Source organism: Pteropus medius, unplaced genomic scaffold (assembly GCF_902729225.1).
Source record: "Pteropus medius unplaced genomic scaffold, Ma_sr-lr_union100, whole genome shotgun sequence".
Classification (NCBI taxonomy): Eukaryota; Metazoa; Chordata; class Mammalia; order Chiroptera; family Pteropodidae; genus Pteropus; species Pteropus medius.
Window position 1 is genome coordinate 1,532,070 of NW_024346667.1, and position 20,782 is coordinate 1,552,851.

At 34.6% G+C, this 20,782-nt stretch overlaps 2 protein-coding genes across 10 annotated transcripts in view; one reads left to right on the forward strand and one right to left on the reverse strand.

Moving 5' to 3' along the window:
- SCOC (short coiled-coil protein) overlaps window positions 1-2,800 on the forward strand; it is a 30,511-nt gene extending 27,711 nt beyond the window's left edge. For all 5 annotated transcript variants that reach the window (XM_039875826.1, XM_039875822.1, XM_039875824.1 and 2 more), the window contains one exon: window positions 1,047-2,800. In XM_039875826.1, the coding sequence (XP_039731760.1) occupies window positions 1,047-1,189 (143 nt within the window). In that variant the 3' untranslated portion in view covers window positions 1,190-2,800. The remainder of the gene's footprint in view (window positions 1-1,046) is intronic.
- Window positions 2,801-3,717: 917 nt separating this feature from the next.
- CLGN (calmegin) overlaps window positions 3,718-20,782 on the reverse strand; it is a 35,884-nt gene continuing 18,819 nt past the window's right edge. For 4 of the 5 annotated variants that reach the window (XM_039875819.1, XM_039875817.1, XM_039875820.1 and 1 more), the window contains 10 exons: window positions 19,543-19,624; window positions 17,891-18,083; window positions 14,602-14,791; window positions 11,352-11,465; window positions 11,077-11,227; window positions 9,591-9,806; window positions 8,702-8,827; window positions 8,333-8,492; window positions 7,237-7,352; window positions 3,718-5,506 (listed from right to left, as the gene is read on the reverse strand). In XM_039875819.1, coding sequence (XP_039731753.1) covers window positions 5,426-5,506; window positions 7,237-7,352; window positions 8,333-8,492; window positions 8,702-8,827; window positions 9,591-9,806; window positions 11,077-11,227; window positions 11,352-11,465; window positions 14,602-14,791; window positions 17,891-18,083; window positions 19,543-19,624 — 1,429 coding nt within the window. In that variant the 3' untranslated portion in view covers window positions 3,718-5,425. The remainder of the gene's footprint in view (window positions 5,507-7,236; window positions 7,353-8,332; window positions 8,493-8,701; window positions 8,828-9,590; window positions 9,807-11,076; window positions 11,228-11,351; window positions 11,466-14,601; window positions 14,792-17,890; window positions 18,084-19,542; window positions 19,625-20,782) is intronic. The other variant, XM_039875821.1, reaches the window with a different exon arrangement.

The following is a 20,782-nucleotide window of genomic DNA, read 5'->3' on the forward strand; positions in this document are numbered from 1 at the left end:
ATGTCTTGCATAAAATACCAACACTGAAACATTTTTTGGTTTTTAACGAAGTTAAGAGGTTGAGGGGTTTGTTTTGTTTTGTTTTGTTTTGGACACCAGAGCAAGCAGATCATGTCACAGAGTCACAACACTCTGCCGCATCCATTCTACCTCAGACGCTGACCCCCTTGCTGCTCTTTAAGTTTGCTTCTGCTCAGGGTCTTAGCAGTTGCCCTACCCCTCTCCTTGGATCTTTTTGCATAGTTATTTGCATATCTATATGCTCATTCCCTCATTTCCTTTAGGTATCTGGTCAGATCCCCTTTATCAAAAGAGCCATCTCTGACTATACTGGATAAAAGGGCACCTTCCCTTTTGCTTCCTATGTTCCTTATCCTTCTTGATTTTCCTCCTGACCCCCACTTGGAGCCCCCTAAATGCACATGTGCCCATATGCACATTTAGAATGTAAGCTCTGTGAGGGCAGGGACTTTTTTTTGTTGTTATTTTTGCCTCTAAGAACAATGCCTGGCTCTAGAGGGTACCCGGTACTTAAATAAATGAGTGGAGGTAATGTTTTATTTGATCACCGGGAGCTGCATCTTTTGAATTTCATGCTAATGTAAAAATATAAAATGTTCAATTGCTTGGAAACTGACTTTATCCAGTATATGAATTCAGTTGTATTCACCTGTCACATTTTCTTAAACATTTCTAGTGAAGACATTATGGTTTTATGTAGATAAGATATGAACCCAAATTCACATTTTAAAAACAAAATCCATATTTTAAAAAAAATAACCATTTTAAGAATTAACTACTCCACATAAATGCTGTTTTACAGAGAATAACATTTAGTCTAATGTGAAGTCTCTTTTTAGGAATTCTGGTATTGATTTTTACTCATTTTACTTTGTATACCTTAACTTCTAAAGTAATCTGAATTTAAAAATAGAAAAATCGAGGATTGTATTCTCTCAAGAATGAATCGTAAGCATTTTATGATACAGAATCATTGCCATCATTTTATTGATAACAGATATATATTTTTTTAATTTTTAATATAGATCTCTCTGCAAGAGTAGATGCAGTTAAGGAAGAAAATCTGAAGCTAAAATCAGAAAACCAAGTTCTTGGACAATATATAGAAAACCTCATGTCAGCTTCTAGTGTTTTTCAAACAACTGACACGAAAAGCAAACGAAAGTAAGGGATAGCTGTCCCTCTGTCTATGGAGTTGCTGCTGATGTTTTTTTCTTTAAATGTTGGATAGATTCCAGAAGTTATTTGTTTGTGGCTTCATTGACTATGAAGATAATGTCAGATCTAGGCAAAATTAAGAGCATAACAGAAGACTTCTATAAGTTTGTGTATTATGTTAGTCTTTGAAAAATGTGATAATGTAGAGACTTTATAATTAGAAATGCATATATTTATGAAACTTGATAATGTTTTATCAAATTTGCTTTGATTTATAGGTTTAGCACTGTCTTTTATTATAGGCGTAGTTAGGAGATACAAGAAAATAATCATGTTGTGAAAGTGACCAAAATCGTGTACTAAATGCACAGCTTTATGTACCCTGTCCACCATCTTGTGCCTCTTTCTCCATTCGCTACTTCCTTCCCATTTCCCTTCCCCCAAAGGAAAAAAACCGATGTCACATTTGTAAAAGTAATTTCAGTCGTTAATTGTCTGGAGAGTAACCTGAACTCCAATTGTTGAAACTTAACCAAAATAAGATACTTTCTCAGTTAGGGCTTGTTACTTGTTAGTCGTACCCCCAATAACAATGTTTCAGTCACTGACAGGCAGCAGACGCGAGGGGTGGCGCACGGTAGCCGAGGTGTACAGTGGGCTCTACCATCTGGGTTTGTGTAAGTGCATTCTATGATGTTTGCACAGCGTTTGCACAATGCCTTTTCAGAACGTATTCTTCTGGTTAAGCAGTACAAGTCTGTATTTAGTAGTAAGATAGGATTGTTGGTTTCCCTTTAATCAACTGAAAATAGAGGCTATAAAAATGAAGGTTTTTTCCTTGAAACTGAATTGTAAAATTGGGAAATTTGTTGTTGAAAACTTTTACACTAAATAATTTGGTATCTGAAAAGATGAGCTCTGGTTATATGTATGTATGTTTGAAATAGAAAATTTTGAGAAAAGACAAGTAGGATGGAAGAAGTACTTGATAAACAGTAGTAACCAACTCCAAATGTTTTTACTCCAGATCTGTGTTATCTCTGGCACAGATTAGATATTTGGGAATATATATGAAAGTGGATTAAGTTTAACATTAGTCAACTACATCTAGAAGAGAATAGTTTCAAAGCGTTTGGTCTCAAAGTATATTTGTAGTACCGAGCAGATCAATTTCTGCAAAATCCCTTGAGTGTATAAGTATCAGAATCATGAATGGGAGAGTTTTACATGTATACTAATTGATAAGGTTCTCAGTATTTTATCTATTGCTCCCAGAATTTTCTATAAATCCAACTTCTTGGTTTGCAGTTTTAATCATTCTTCAGCAATTTTTTTAAATTTATTTTGTAGATGCCATTTGCTAATGGAAATTAATCAGAAGTAATGTTAAAATGTTAAATAGGAAAAGAGAATCACTAATATAGCTTGTAGTTAATAGATTTGGCCTACTTTTTAATCATGGAATAATCTTGTATCGGTGTACAATTTGATGAATGACTAGCTGTATGAATATGTAATAGTCATACTGTAAAACATTTTGCATCTTTTGTGACATAATTTACAAATGTTTAAAATGTGTTGCAATTTTACTTTGCTGTTTAATAAAAGGCTGTTTCAGAAATTGTGTTTTGATACAGTTGCCCAAGTAACTAGAGTATACAGTGAGTGGTATAGTGGTGTATCCAGGGGTGTTCAAAGCCACAGGATAAGTAGCATATCTTATTTAAGTACCAGTTACGGGGCATTAAGGGGGATAATATTTTTATTAAAACAAATGTTATAGGATATTACACATTAATTTTAAAAATAAAACCAAGGGATTCAAAGATGGATCCAAAATTGCCAGGGGGAAGGTGGTTGTATTTTTTAGGTTAGGCTAGTCTTCCGTAACAAGAGATGCGATAAAGATAAATAATAGAGGCGTTTCTCTCCTAAGGTTCTGAGGTGAGCACTGTAAGCTAGCAGACTTTGTTCCGTATAATCATTCAGAAACTTGTAGATAGCTCTGCCATTTTCGACCATGGCTTCCAACTCATTATCACCATTCAAATTCTCAGAAAAGTGCATGGGGCAGATATGCAAAGTTTTCAACAAGGCCACTAATTCTAGTAATGTGTGTCTTCCTAGAGAAATAATCAGTGGAAGTGGGGCTATCTTTAAAAATATATATATTCAAGAAAAAAGAAGCTACTTTAGCCCGGTCAAGTTACAAAGCGTCTAAAAAGGCCAACTAAAATAAAAGCAAGATACATTTATTTTTCTCCTTTGTTAGAGAAGATTAAATTTTGTCATTTTAAACAAAGATTAGGGTGGTAAAGGAAAAAAGCCATCTTGTTAAGGAAGATTATGTTTTGTCTACCGCATGGATCTAGTAAACACATTTATACGAGTTTAAGTTTTTATTACACCTGTCAGCTATGGTACATCCAAGAGGGCATATCCACAGAAAGTAGCAGTAAGTTGGCAAAACTGGTTGCTCATTTTACCACTGCAAGATCATGGGAGTTTAACCAAACATTAAAGTTAAATCGAATCTGCTATCGAGAAGTATAAAAAGCTTTAATAAATCTTTAGAAAAAATAATGTTCACATACAAGATACCTGTCAGGCAAGAAGGTTTCCATAAAATTGCAGGATTTATCTCCTGAAGTTGTTTACTTTCAGAAACATTCTCATGTAGAATCATTTAATGTCTAGTTCATCTGGACATTCCAAATACAAAGCAAGAAAGGGAGTCCTTGCAAGATGGGTTAAGTTTGTTAAGTTTCTCCGTATTTGAAGAAATACAAAGTATGGTCAACGATAATACGTATTAAGATTGCCACCACCAATTTATGTAAGTTCAGAACACAGCAATGGAATGAACTTATATTCATTTGCAATTCACTCTCTAGGAGTGGACAGTATTACCGGCTATGTTTGGCTTCCGTTAGTACAGGGGAAGTTAGAGACTCATTTTCCTTATACGTAAGCTCTAAATGTCCTATTGCGAAGGGGATTGTACGGGAATGTAGTTGGTGCTTGCCCAGAGATGGGGTGTATATGACCAAGAAGGAATCCAAAATATCGTGCAACCAATTTAAAATTCTCTAGATAGTATTTTAAAGTAGTTTTGTGGTCTCAAAGATTTAGATCACTTTCCAAAGGATCTAACCTGTTACCCAAACAAAAACTCCTTAAAATATTTTACATGGAACAATACAGCTCCATTATAATGTCATCCTGTCACTTTTGGTAGTTACTGTACTTTAAAAAGAGGAGCAATAGTGATAGTTGCTATCTACCTCAGGCAGCTTTGAAGCTAGATGAGACAGTAGACTTAGATTTGAATTTATCAGAAAAAAAGCAATTTAAAATAAAATACAAAAATATAAAACATGATGATTGATATCTATTAGCCATTAGAATCTCTCAATGATCAGAAAAAATAATGTAAAGCACCCCAACAATCTACCTATTAAAGAGGGTATAAATTAAAGAAGAAAAAAATATATTTTCAAGAGCAATGGATACATAAGCAATATGAGTCGTGTAAACCATTCTGGCATAAAACTAAAAGCTTGAAAAAAATCTGTTGTTTTGATAAACCTGCTATCTTTGTATTCAAATGTAAAATATGCTGCACTATTAACCAGTGATTCTGTTAATGACTTTAGACATTTCTGTTGACTCATCTGTCAGCAAAGCACCTCTCTAAAGGGATCTATAATTTAAGTCAATGGACCACAACTGTAATTTGACACAAACTAGGTAAAAATAGGGGTCACATACAACACTTTCGATTGTTGATAGAATTAAACCACCACACAGAAACTTTATTGCAGTTAGCTCTGTACAACGGAACACATGCTCCTCTTCATCGCAGAACTACCAGTTATCCTGTGGTAGAGCTGTTTACGAGGAAATCGCAATGACCCATTTTTCCAATAAGCCGGGAAGCCACTGCATATTCTTTTGCTCTGTACAAACCAAAACTTTCTCCAAATTATTAAAACTGTGTAACTTCTAATAATATAAACCTCTTAAATCTGATATGTAAGTGCCATTTTTCTTTTATTCTAAATTCAAAGACCAGATAATTTCAAAGTTTTTTTTTTTTTCCTGAAAAGACTAAAATAGGTATCTGAAAGAATAACATTGGTAGATAGGAGAAACGGGCTGCGCAGGCTGGTTCCGGCTCGGCTCTGGCACACCGCTTTTGGATCGCCAGATGTCGCTCTTCAGGAATTGGGAGTCTGAACACCATTCACTCCTTCCGTACTCTTCTTTTGCGCACGGACTTCACTGGCCCATCTCCCGATCCTGTGCTCTCGTCCGCCTCCTTCATCTAGAAGAAAGCGTTATGAAAGTGCCTATTTTCATATGATCTGGAACTTAGTGGAGAGTAGTAACACATTTCTTATTTCCTGAAATACATGTTCTGACAATCAAATGCTATCTTATATATAGATTCCTTTGCTTCATGCAGCTGATCAAAAATGTGTATATAAATTGATGTTTTAATTCATCTTTTGGCATGATTACATTTTTGGAATAACTGCTTACCAAATATGCATCTGACAAGGAATACTGCTAACAACTCAATTCGCGATTTTATTTTAGGATTTAGAACTTAATCTCAACATCACAGTTAAAGGTTATATGATATTTCCAGTGTGAGATATTAAGCACTAACTATTCATCACACTATTTCTGTAAGTAAAGAAATGTCGTATTGGTTTTACAGAAGCTTTTTCAGAAAATTTCTGGCACAGTAGTACTTTGCGAAAAATTAGGAGAGAAGGGAAATATCAAATTATGGTTTGGGTTTTTTCTTTCCTTTAATTCTTACCCTTCCAGAATAAGCATTTACACACAAATTACACTTGTATAACAATATTAAATAATGAAGGTATTATATGGGATTATACAATTATTCTCAAGGTCATACTATACAAAAATTGGCTTACGTTAGCTCACTGACAAACATAAGAATAAAACACTAGAAGATAGAATTAAGATATTTTTAAAGGTACCCAATATTTTGTGAAGCAAAACGTAACTAGAATATATATTCAAATGAATGACTGCAAGTATTATTTAGGGAATGACTGTTTAAAACTCTGTTTTGGAAGAAATGATCCTCACCCAGCTCCCTCTAAATATGGATATTCATACTAGATATGGATCCCCCAAGCCTCTTTAAAACCTCACAAGACAGTTAAGACCAGTAACCAGGTAAATGTACTGAATAAGCTTTAAAAAAACAATATAACAAGTTTATTAGGGAGACTACTTCAAATAGAGAAGAGTTTATTTCATCACACGCAACAGGCCAGGCAAAACTGGACTGTCACCCTGTCCGACACCAAGGAATGACAGTGGTGACTTCGTGGGGTAACGACAGGCAGCTCTACAAGGGCCAGAGAAGTGAACACAGGCTTGGTACATGTGCCGGATAAACAAACAGCTCTCGTTCTGAATTACGCCCTGAATGGTTTCTGATTCCAAAATGACTGACTAAAAATAGGCATTGTAGAAAGTTCTATTACACAGCAGGATGTAAAAAGGGGTAAGATCTATCAAGTTAATGAAAAACTAGTTTATTAAAGAGAAAAACACTGTATCATGCAGATAGTACTGATCGACTCAAGGAATGAAATATTTCAACATGTGGGACGTAAATTATTGAGAAAATATGTTTTCACAATGGCCATAAAGAAAACTGTCTTGTAATAAACAGAATTATCTTATAAATATTCAAATGGTCTGTTTATTATGCCTTTCAACAGAATACTTTAGCAATAAAGTCAATTTTTTATAGATGAGGCTTTCTTTTTATTTTGTAAACCACCGGCTTACTTTATACTGTTTCATTAGGCATTAAAATAATATAAATTATATTTTCTTGCCTTCTTCATGGACACATTTTAAAAATGATATGGAGGCTCTTATGAAAGCTGAGAGAAAGATGGTAAAAATCCTTCACAAACCAGATTGCTGCTTTTATTGAAATAATTTTTTTATGGATAACGATCACACATAGAAACTGGTGTATTTTCTGTTAGAGCTGCTTACCTCATCCTCTGATCCAGACTTATTCGACTTATCGCCTTCTTCTTGTCCTTCTATGACTTCGACTTCTTCTTCGCTCTTTTCCTCAGGTTCACCTTCTTCTTCTGGAACAGAGTTTACTACAGGCAAAGACTTGATGAATTAGAATTTTGCTACTGAAAAGTGTTAACTACACTAAGGGGGGTTTATTTAAATTCCAATACCCAAAAGCAATTTCTTCCATTAGAAATTGTAAAAAAATTAATTACAAAGACTCATTATTTTACCACATTTTATATATAAATAATCATATTTGAGGAAAGGGACAGTTTTAAAGAATTCTTAAGCAGTCTGTATGTAATATGAATACCGAAGAATATATAGGTATGTGTATATATGTAAATATATGTATGTGTGGGTTTTTTTTTTTTGAGATCATGGTTTTTAAGTCAACTGTTTCAACTATTAAGTTAAAAATAGTACTTAAGACATAGTTTAAGTTGTAAAAAGCTCAATCTGTAACTTGGTTTGAGGCACTTGGCAACTACCAATCATTTCATTTCTACCTAGATGTGCATAAGGTCTCGACGGAGAGCCACCCAAACCCTCAGTTCTTTAGTTCTAACATCTTTAGGAATTTACTAGAGGGTGGGAAGGGTTCATCTGACTCGGCAATCCTTTCAGGAGATAATTTATTTAATATGGTAAACAACAGCCCTTGGAAGGCGTGGTGTTGATGTTGTTGGGGGGTCACCTGCCTCACACCTACTACCCTTGGACAGAGGCCATGGTCTCATCTGCATAGTCGGAGGCAAGACAAGTCCCTGCAAAAAGCGCCGGTGTGTGGGATTCTTAGTTGCTAGGCTCTTAAGCAACTGAACAATATTTAAATCTCTTTCTTCCTAGAAGACAAAAACTGTGGACAGGATGATGGCTGCGCAGGGGGGACAACACCCAGACAGGGACGATTACCCCGCTTTGCACAGTCATGCATTTCTGGGGATTTGGATGGTACAAACCCGACAAGAAGCAAGTGCAACGGCTAGTGTTTACCAGACAACCCGCCGCTCTCATGAGCTTTGCCCAGGGTCCCCACTACAAATCTCTATCACTGTCTTACCTTTTTCAACAATTTCACCATCACTTTGCTGTTTTTCCTCTTCCAAGTCTGCTGGTTTCTCGAGGGCTGCTTTCTCGTCCTTCGCTTCTTGCTCTAGGGCTCCCTTTGTTTCTGGTTTACATATGTCAGTTTTTTTATACTCTGCATCTTCATATTTTTTCTGTGGTAGTTTAACATAAGCTATTTTTACTAAAAGCAAAGCACTATTTAAAACAATGTTTGCAATAACTGACATCAGGCACAGTGAACTATCAGTAAAAAATTATACAAAAATTAGTTTGTTACTTTTAAGAACTACTTGCTCAGTTCATAGAACTCTTAAACATTTAGAGATTATTTTTTAAGTTGATGGAAATTCCTTTTCTTTACCTTCACTTTTCTCGGCCAACAAAACGAAGTAATTAGTGCGACCGGAAGCCCCGCTGTCACAAGGTAAATGAGCCAAAGCCACGGGCGTTCTTCCGCCGTTGCCATCAACTGTTTAATTATACCAGGCTGGCGAAGGAATAAGCATGAAAATGCAATTCAGATTTTACAAACTTTCATTAGGAAATACAGCGTACCAAGGAAAAAAACACCTTATTTTACCTAGGCATTTTACATTAAGGAGTGATGAACCTGTTAAGCTAAAAGATATTTAATTTTCCTACATTATACTTTGTAAAGTCTAAACTTTTTGATTATTAGCATGCATCGCTGTTGGAGGCTCTGTACCAGAAGACATGTTACTACGAAGGTGGAAACCGCTAACCTACCAGCAAGAATAATGACAATTTTCTTTTTTGGTAAATTTCATGGTAGAATTTACTCTTTATGAATGTATCACCCGCTTCATTTAGAAGTATACAACTCTCTGAGAACTCATTCTGCACTTTTAAGGGATTTATTAATAAAATCAACCCGAGGATTATTGTTACCACGTAGGCCTTGAATTAACAAGGTGACAAAGACTTGTAGACGAAGACTACAAATATAAATATTAGTCTCATTTCTATAAATAGCAAATAGGCATTACATTATATTAAAGCTATCATAATGTAAGGAATGAAATAAGGACTTACATATACATATGAAGTTCATTATATAGTTCATAATGAAGTTGTATCATAATATAGTAAAGCTAAATATGTCTACATAAATTTAAGTACACTTCTTTGGCATTTTGTAATTGCGGCATATTGATTTACCTTTAAAAGGGAGGTTTGCATAACTATAACCAGTACCAAGTCCTATTACTACCATTTGGTTAGTACCATACCTCATTAGCATTTGCTATCATTATTTTCACTCCCCAACCATCTGCAGCCCAGCGATCTGCTACTTCCTTTTCCGAACAGATAATAAAATTATCAAAGTAGATATCGGAGGTCATAGACCAAAGCTCTAAACCAAGAGCACGGAACGAGGTCAGAAGAAATGGGTGATCATCTTCAAAGTAATCTGGATTAGGAATTTTTCGAGGACTCCAGATTCCCTGGAAGAAAAATAATTTGAAGGTGTTTTCAAATAAAGTAATTTTATTATAAATGCTACTCAAGAAGTAATTACTTTTGAATGAAATTAGCTATACTAAATGAAAAAAAAAAAAGAAAACTTTAACCGATATTAATTTATTAATATGTTTCTTCTTAGTCTGGAAATGTTTCTTCTTAGTCTGTCCATGATGTTCTTATGAATAATACTGACTTTAAACTACAAAAAAAGGCAAAGTGAAAATTCGACACACATAGAAACTGAAGTAATTAAATTTCACAAGTAAGTGATACTGTTTTAGACAAGTTTTTTACATTTAGCAAAGTTATGTAAGGCAAGATATCATTAAAATTGCCAAAATCAGACAGATCACTGTATGGCAATAATGGAGCCACTTCTTTTAACATATACCATGACAGGCATTGTTAGTTAAGCTTGGTTGAACCTAAGAACAACTATTCAACATAAAATTCAATTAGATCTGAAATGATTAAACTCAAATCAAATAAATTCAACAATATGACCCACTGACTCACTCTGCCATCATATACATATACATATATATATACACACACACGTACATACACACATTACATACATACATAATCTTCTGTGCCAGGCACTATGCCAGATAATGGGATATAGTTCCTGTATTATGGAGTTTAAAGTCTAATGAGGAAGACAGATACTAAAGAAAAAAGTTACTAAACATTTTGTGATAAATGCTATGAAGAAAAACTACAGCGAGCAATTAGAATATGTAACTGCATATGTATAATCAATGTTAGAAAATGTCAGTGAATAATTAGACAAAATGGATAACACAGGGACTTCTACAAAAAGCTAGGTACACTCAAAAGAAAAAAAATCCAAATTTTAATCACACTAGAAAGTAAGCAGAACATTAATTAAGCGCAAGCATTAATCACTGAAATGAACAATGTGAAACCTCTTGATGAGAACTCATTTCTTATATTTAATTCCAAAATAGAATCTTATTCCAAAGTGATCACCAATTGATTATTAGGGAAAAATACAGTATGAAGTCACTGATCTCCAGTTCTTAAAATTATTTTTCCAGAAAATTAAAGAATTATTTTTTAAATACAGATTAGTTGGAGTCTATCTTCTTTGACTTCTCAAGATAGCTAAGGCACACTATTATAAATCAATTTTACAAAGTTAACATCACATTATCAGTAACTAGACATATAACAGAAGGTGCATAACACTGTTGATGCTACAGTGAGTCTGGAACAAGGCGTTATCACCTGGTAGTTAGGATTATCTATCATTGGAGGTCTCCACACTCCCTTGTATTTTGGGTTATCTATCATGGGAGGTTTCCACTCGCCACACCCAATCCGACATGCTGGGTTAGAAATACGAGGAGCCTCCCATTCTCCATCCATGTCTTCATTCCTTAGGAGGTTAGAACAGAGCAAATATAATAAGCTCAAGTCTCTCCTGTCAGTCATACACACTAGTAACAAAAAAGCGAGTAAGAAACATATGAAATTGACATCCGAAGATGAAGGATGTTTACCAGTCATCAGGTTTTTCAGCACTAGGATCTGGAATGAATTTTGGTTCATCATCAAGCCAGCCATCAGGTTTAACAACATTTACATCTTCTATTTGGGCAGGTTCACTTTCATCCCTATAAACACAGTATTTTACATTAATTATTAATTATTCAAAAAGTTTAAAAATGCACGTTACAAAATTCAGAAGGCACCAAAAGGTATTTCCTACCCTTTTTCTTTTCGTCTACTACCTCCCCAGCTCTCATCCATCTAAATCTTCTGCTAACTTGCCAGTTTTTTGTAAATAGTCCTTGTTGTGCTATACGTACATTCACATATGTATATGTTCTTCTTTTTACACAAATGAGAGCATTCTATACACAGTATGTTAAATGTTGCTTTTGTCGCTTCATCAACAAATGAACTATCTATCATTCATCAACAAACACATAGTGCATGTTGACTATGTGTCAAGACTGTTCAAGAATCCCCATTTTATATACATATATATCTGCTTCATTCTTCTTAACAGTTGCATAGTTTTCTATTTTGTGGATATACCATAATTTATTTAACCTATCTACTCTTGAGGGACAATCAGTGTTTCCAAAAACTTACTATTACAAATAATGCTATAATGAATATCCTACAATATATTATAAATTAATAAAAAGTTAGCCCTCTGTCAACTCTATGAATTTAAAATATTTTTCCAATTTCTCATGTATTTTTTTATTATAGTTTATGATAGTTTTTTTTGCCATAACAAATCATTTATTTTCATGTATTAAAATTTGTTAACATTTTCTTTTATTTTTTTTAATTTTATGTCATATTTGAAAAGCTCTTCCCTACTCCAATATTTTTAAATATGCTCTCTATATTTAATTTTAGTAATTTTGTTTTCATTTAAAAAATAACAATAAATTCTAAAATACATAAACATATCATAGTATGTACATAACTACTAAATGCCCATCAACAGACAATTGGATAAAGAAGTTATGGTTCATATGTACAATGGAATATTACTCAGCCATTAAAAAAATGAAATCCTACCATTTGCAATGACATGGATGGACCTAGAGGTTATTATGCTGAGTGAAATAAGTCAGACAGAGAAAGATAAATACCATATGATTTCACTTATATGTGGAATCTAAGGAATAAAAAGAACAAACTAATCGAAAACAGACTCACAAATACAGTGGACAATTTGGTGACAGACAGAGGGGAGGGGGGCGGGGTTGCTGGGAGAATGGCGTGAAGGGTTAAAGAAGTACAAATCAGTAGTTGATAGATGGTCACGGGGATGGGGAGCACGGCACAGAGAATGCAGTTAGCATTAATATATTGGCTAGGTGGAAAGCCAGAGGAGAGAATGAGCAATTAGGGGAATCATTTTATAAACTATATAAATATCTAACCAATGTATTGTATACTTGAAACTAATTAAAATAAATAAATTTAAAAAAATGCACATTCGAGTCCATTACATAAAAGAAAAAGTAAATATATGTAAAAGCACAAAGAATGGAAGGGGCATGATGTTAACTTAGACAAGAAGTGGTATAATGTTATTTGAAAGTAGATTGAAATAAGTTAAAGATGCATATTGTAAACCCTAGAGTACCACCAAAAAAAACCGGAGCAAAAGCTAAATAAGCCAACAGAGAAGGAAAAAAAGAAGACTAAAATAAAATAACTCAATCCAAAACAAGTCAGGAAAATTTTTTTATAAAATACCACAGAATGTATGGAACAAAGAGAAAACAATAGTGAGATGGTGCGTTTACATCCAACCATATCAACAGTCATAATAATCTCAAAAAGTATTATTCTAAGTGAAAGAAGTGAGAAACAAAAAAAAAGCTGTACACTGTATGATTCCATTTTATATGATATTCTAAAAAAGGCAAAACAATAAGGGACAGAAATCAGATCAGTGACAACCAGAGTTTTAGAGTGGGAGGAGGGAGCTGATTACAAAAGGGTAGGATGGACCTTTTTGGATGATGTAAATATTCTATGTCATGATTGTGCTGGTGGTTATATCATTGTATACGTTCATCAAAACTATAAACTATATATCTAAAAGGAATGAATTTGACTGTATGAAATTACGCTTCACTATAACTGACTGAAAAAATAGTGTAATTAAAATCCAGCAAATATACAAAGGAAAATACTTGTTGACCAAGTGGATTGTAAGTTTAGTCCAACATTAGAAAATCAATCAATATAATTCACCATACTAAAGAAATAAAGGAGAAAACCTGTATAGTCATTTCAACAGATGCACAAAAAGCGTTTTACAAAATCCAACACTAATCAGGAAAAAAAACCAAAAAACTCTTAGTAAACTAAAAGCAAAACTTTTTAAATTTGGACTTAGTATTCATCCCACTCAGCTAGCCACTCCCGGATGCCTAACTCTCAGAAACTGGTTGACTTAATGTTTTTGTCTTCAGCTGCTATATTTTTAGGTAATTTGGTACACATCCATAGATTACTATTATGGTGCATTAAATACAAAAAGACAGATAATCTACTTAGCAAAACCATAATTGTTACCCAATCAGCAGCAAAATAAAAGTTCTTAGGAATAAAGGTGACAAGATCTTTATGGAGAAATGTATTACAAAAGGTGTGTGAAGGAAAAAGAATACCTCGAATGGACAGACATACAGGTATCTCTCACCATTGGAACTCAAGCTACGGAAACTCAGGAAGTGAATACATTTCTTTTAGGAAAAATATTCATAATCCTGTAGAATGAAAATGACACAAATACTCAGCTAGCTAAAAAATTATGTTTAAGCAAAATGGTGTCAGTGAATCCTAGACAGTTTTATAAGATCTTGAGGATATTCCTATTTTAAGGCCAAGTAATCATTAACAGAAAAGACTATATATACATATTCAAGACAAGTATATTAAATATGCACACACATACATGAGAAAGATCACGCTAGGAATTACAATTAAAGTGTTGGTGTTTTAGATCGTGGAATTTTCCTCCCATAGCACTGAAAGCATAAAAAATAATACACTGAAAAAGGCAAGAAAATTAAAATATTAAATTGAAATTGTAAGATAATTAAAAGGCAGAGAAGTGTAAAATCCACTTTAGAAAAGTATTTCACCCAAAATACTCAAAATTAGTTTTGATGCTCAAAAGAATACATTTCGTTAGTTTGTAAACTTCACTTATGTGTTACGTGTCATTAATCATGCCAAACGAGGCCTCCCTGCCCACGCCTCGCTCACCAGTCCTCTGGTCTGACGGCAGAAGGATCTGGGATCTTTGCTCTTTCGTCCCACTCGTCCGGCTTTTCGTCACTGGGGTCTTCGATGTCTTTGGGAGGATTGATAGGAGGAAGCACATCTTCTAGCAGGCTTCCCTTGTTTACGACTATTTGATCAATTAATACTTCAAATGTGTCATCTGGATTCATCACTAAAGACCAATTTAAATATATTATACTTATCATGTTGATAAACATTTAAAAACAGTCTTCAATAAAACCACCCTAAAACTTCATGGGTAAAATTTTCTCTCAACCAGAAATAGAGGAATTCTCAAGTATTAAATTAAAATATGCTGAAATCGCTAGATTTAATGCTGTCTAAAATCAAAGATAAAATTTTGTTTTAATTAAAAATAGCGATTTAATAAAATGCTCCATTATTTCTCAAATAGCTCCGTTTGGGACTTACGCAACCAGTCAGCTTCACTCTTTTATAGTTACAGAATACAATGCACTCTTCTTCAGGATTTTGAAGTAATTTTTCGAAATGACCTCATACTTGGAAAGTATACTACAGAGAACTTAATTTTTCCCTGAACCCCTTGAATGGAAATTACTGACCGCATATACCTCATCCCTGAATGTTTTCATGTACACTTCCTACAAACAAGGACATTCTCCTACAATGCATCACCCCAACCTAGGCACTCAAATTAGGAAACTGACGTCCATGTCACTATCATTTTCTAGACATCCTTAAAGTTCACTGGCATTTCAAATTTAATGACTCATACACTGTGTAAAACATCTTAAGAATGGTTGAAATTACTCAGGCATACACTTATCTATATGTTTGAGGTAAGTGCTAGCTCTCTAAAAGTCTCCATGCCAAAAACTTCATAAAGGACTCTCTTATCCTCAGTAATGACAAGATCAAAGCTGTCTCGTCCTTCTGTATGCATGGGGGGTGGTCACTCGGTAAAACTGTTATCTTTGGAAAGAATGACAGATTCAAATCGCTGCCTAACATTTGCTTTCAATAAGCTAAAGAAATAGGAGCCACCGACGAAAGTCAGGGTCATCCTGACGCATCTAGTGCACTGGGCTCTCACTCCCTGAAGAAACAATCTCCAGAGGTTTCAGTCACAACAAAGCCAAATTACATCAAAATCAAATACTGCAATTTATGTACGAGCTCAAATAATGCAAACAAGCACTCGATATTTGCTCCCTTTTCTTTTTTCTCCACTGTTTCTTTTTCTATTAATAGCTGAGATTATAACACTATATTACAACTAAGGAAAAGAGTCAAGCTTGAAGCAGAACTAAGACCTTAAATGCAAAAAAGTACTAAGTCCTTCCTAATTCAAAAAAAAAAAGGGAGCTTTCTCAAGAAAAATTTTAGATGTTTTCTGAATAAATTTTGCAACTAAAATTGAATTTTTAAAGTTACAGTTAAAATAAAAAGCACATGACGATTAGGCATATGTGAAAAAGCAACTGTGTCCAAAATCTTAGGACAAAAAAAAATTTCCATTTAGAAAACTGTGTTAAATGTTTTAAATGAATCTACAGTAAAAGGCAATGAAGATATGCTGTAAGGTTCTTAGAACTATAGAATGAATGTTATAAAAATATAATATTATAGAAAGTTTTAAAAAGAAAAAAAGTTAGTCGATAATCTTAGCACGACAAAGTTTTTATGTACAGGAGTAAGAAAAGCAAATGTTTGAGAGTCAGACTTGAATTTCAGCTCCAGCCCTATCAGTTACTATTGCTTCCTGAGCAGGTCAGTCATCCTATGTCAGAGCCAGATAGAGAAACTGCTCACCTCACACGATGGTTCTAAACAAAGTAGCCAGCTCACAGCACGGTGCCTATCAGACGATTAATGACAATTAGTTCTTCTTTCCTAATTTGCCTAGTGGCCATTATGTGCCTCCACTTTGAATCTTGTTTTCCTTCCCCATTTTAATATTATAAGCATTTCTTTGGCGTTGCTAAGCATTCCAGTTACCATTTTGTAGAGAAAACCCCTACTGTAACATCTGGGGTGCTTCCAATTTACAGGATATTTTCACACATAGGTCATTTTCTTTGGATAAATTCCTGAAAGTGGAACTGTGTTTTCAAAGGACAGAAACCTCCCACGGCCTTTAACATATACGACCAAACGGCTTCTGACTAGGTTTACACAAAGTCTGATTAAATTCATTTTTTCTGCTTTAGTTACAATTTCTCATTATTTCTACAGCTTACTTTACGTTCCCCAAAACATCCAGCACTATTTTCCGATTTCATATAAGGTCTTTGATGTCAACGCTGACATTAAAAATGAAACTGGTCATTGCCTTGGCAGACCAGGTGAGTATGTCTGCAACTACAGTCTTTGGAAAGAAAACTGAAATACTCTGGTCTTGGGTGGAGTCATCCTGTTAGGTTCTGACCTGCTGTAATTTTACGTAATCCTGGGAAGACCACGCTCCACAACCACACATACTTGGGAAGAGAAACAATCTCCCATAAAGGTCCCCCTCTCGACGTCTATGCAAACCCCTACCTACGTAAAGTATGTATATTAATATGTGGTTGCTCAATGGCTTCCCTTTCAAGGTTTAACTATAGGACACAAGCATCACAAGGTAGAGCTTATGATAACCGATAACCACGACTGCCTACAGCATAAAGTCTAAGCTCTTCAGCTTGGCCTCACGGACTTCCTCTTTAACCCTGTTCTCTACTTTTCTGTTCTTACAGCACCGCTAATGTCCTAGTGCTGAAAATATCCTACCTTCTATATTCTATCTACATTTCAAGACTATTTCAAATACAACCTCCTTCACTAGGTTTTCTCAGAGTCTTCGAACTGAAAATATTGCTTTTCAAATCTTTTTTTTTAGGCGAGGCAAACCTTGGTTAACCTCACAGATTGCAAGGACCTTGTCAGCTCACAATCCCTTATTTTTTATTTTTTACACCTACAGCACTTGGTCTCCCTAGGTGGTCTCCCTTCCAAGTACTAACCAGGCCCGACCCCGCTTAGCTTCCAAATCAGACAAGATCAGGCTTGTTCAGGGTGGCATGGCCATAGACAAGCTTTTCAAATCTTAACTGTAGCTGTTCCGTACCTCTCAAACGGCACTTTACTTTCTACCTAAGCTAGAATTATGTCCATCTTATTTTCCTAAAAAAGATAAGCTCCTTAAGGGTAGGATCCATGTTTGCTTCTCTCAAAGCACCTGCCATGAAAATATCAGTAGTCAGCAAATATTTTTGAATGAATGAATGAATGAATGAAAAAGATATACCAAGGGTATAAAGATGAGTCTTCCTGTCTGTAAAGAACTTTTTAAGGTCTACGTCTGGAGGTTTGGCGTGTTTCTCTTCAAAAACTCCAGTTTTGGGATGTTTATGTCTGAAGATAAAATGAAGTTTATAATCTTCTCCACATTTATCTGGTCCGAACATAATGGTATAGGATGTTTTATCATAAAAGTTTTCCTTCAAAGAGAGATGAGCGCTGGGATTAGTCCAGAATTAGAGTATTTAATGAATTTTTCTGTCCTACCCAATTGGGTAGAGTTTACAAAAATGTATTAAATGTTAATTCACCAAAGAGTTATTTGATACAGTTGACAATAAAGGATGGGGGAAAAAATCACAAATTTTATTTCTAAATAATGTTTTTTAAAAAAGCAGACACGACTTCCTACCTGAAGATGTAGGAGGGAAGGAAGTTGAAACCACCCTAGCAACATCATAATAAGCTTTAATTACTTTATGTAAATCTTCACTAGTATTTTATTAAGAAAATTAAGCATAGAGAAAAGCATACTTATGCCCTTAAGACTACAGTGATCAACCTATCACTATGATTCGGGAATATACTAGAAAATGACCCTCCCGAGGGCAGAGTGAAGAGAGATTTCAGACACAAAAGACTGTTTCTACTTCTGTTTTACTACTAGTAATTTTTCTCCATGTGGCATGGTCTACTGGTTAAGAGCAGGGAATCCAGAGTCAGATACTAGGATTCAGATCCTACCACTGCCACTGAAACTCGCTGTTGGTTATGTGGCCCTGAGCGAATTTCTGATCCTCTCTGTAGTTCTGTTTCGTCACCTCTGATACATGGAGATAACAGGACCTACCTCATAAGGTTTCTCCGAGGATTAACTGAGTTAATCAGATGAAGTGCTCGGAAAAATACCTGGCATTTTATTATTGTTATTCTACGTTCAGGTCATCATCACCTTGTAATACCTAAAACAAGAGCTTCCACATGTACTGCTAACAGCCTCGCCTTTACCGATCCTAACAGTGGCACATGAACCCTTTAATCTGTGCTTCGCAGCCTTCGCATGGCCATGTATTCTGACAAGTATCTCACTGACATGTCTTTCTATCGCTTCTGTCGCATGCAGAAACCTCGACGCGGCCTCCTGCAGGGGGATGCCGAAAGAAACGTCCCCAGCCTTCGGATGGTCCTAATACACCCTGCTTCGTTATAAAAACATCTTCAGTTATTTTTTGTGGGCTGCCAACTCCTGAACTGGGCTCCCTTTAAAAAATATATATACATATTTGGTTCTTGGGCCATTTCATTTTACTGCTTTGCTGTGTTCTTTTATTTCTCTGAACAAACTTATGATTCTTATTTTGTAAAGAAAATAGCTCTAAGCTGATCTTTCAATGACATTTATAAGCACTGTTATTTTTTAGTTATAAACATGACAAACTTTTTTATGTTGCTTAACATTATAAAACTGAATGCCATCAAGTAACAAAGCTATGCACGAAACTTGAAGGCACACTGTAAAAGTCACATAAACTCACGCTGGATCAAAGTTTTCAAAGTTGTCTTCCATTTCGGTTTGAAAATAAAAACATGTTTTATCGATTACTCCTTAAAATGCTTATTAACTTTAATAAGGTTTTCTTAAACATTAAAATATCATACCAGATTCAAATCATCAGTGTCTGCTAGGAGTTTAATGTATGCACCTCCACAATCAATACCATCTTGAAAATTTACTTCATATCTAAATGAAGGGAAAAAGAATCATACTGCTGATAAATAAAAATTACCAACTGCTCTTCAAAATCTAATGTATTACTCTCAATTCATTTAAACATAAATGTGTTACATTGCCAGAAAGCCCATATGAAGCATATCCACAACCCACAGGAAACAAGCAGAAATGCTTTTTCTATGCAATGTCTTTAAAATATTCAAAGTAGAATGATTATTGTCAACTATAAAAAGCCAAGTAATTTTTGAAATAGCTTTTTCTATCAAGACTGTTGAATTAATAAAATACTTTGACTAAAATTATAATAGAAAACTTTAAATTCAGATATGGTACGTACTAGGCATAGATCTTTATAAACTGAAAAACAAAGACCACAAGGACCACAGCTACAGCAACGGGTTTCTAAAGAACTGCTAATGACCATAGACATCTGCTCCACTACTCATTGGTCTTTTAGTTCAATTACACCCACCACGTTAAATAAATTGTACATTTAATACTTCCTGCAAAGAGGCTTCATAATCTCAGTCAAGAACCTGGAGTATTTCAGACCTTAACGGCCCGGACATACAGGAAATAATGTCACAGCTAAAAGAGTGAACTGTCATGAGAGTATCTACGTGAATTTACAACACTGAGAATTACTCAGCAAAAAAAACAAAAAAAAATTTTAAGGAAATAGTCTTGTTTAGGCAATGAGATATAGATCTGCTGAACAGTATTTAGAAGAGATCTTTGGTAAATTCATGACTTACGCATGACAAAGATCGATGAAGAAAAAACTATCAGTGAAAAACAGAGAAAACCAAAAAGGTTATGATTTGGTTTAATGAAGGAAAAGAAAAAGATGAAAACTAGAGAAGCAACAGGAACTAGTGATACTTTTAAGGAAGAACTGTTGTTTAAAATGTTTCTGAAGAAACTGTAGTGACAAGAAAGTAAAAAAAGAAAGCATATAAAACTTTGACAGTTTGGTGTATATATTTTATATGAAAAAAAAAACGGGAAATACAGTAAAATTTTAAATGATTATCTCTGAGTTGCCAGGTTATGATGCTCCCCCCACACCCAATACTTTCTCCTCTGCTTTATTGTCAAGATCTCTACGATTATGGTGACAAGCGTGGACTTTAGAGTCAGAAAGACCTGAGATTTATTCTTGACTCG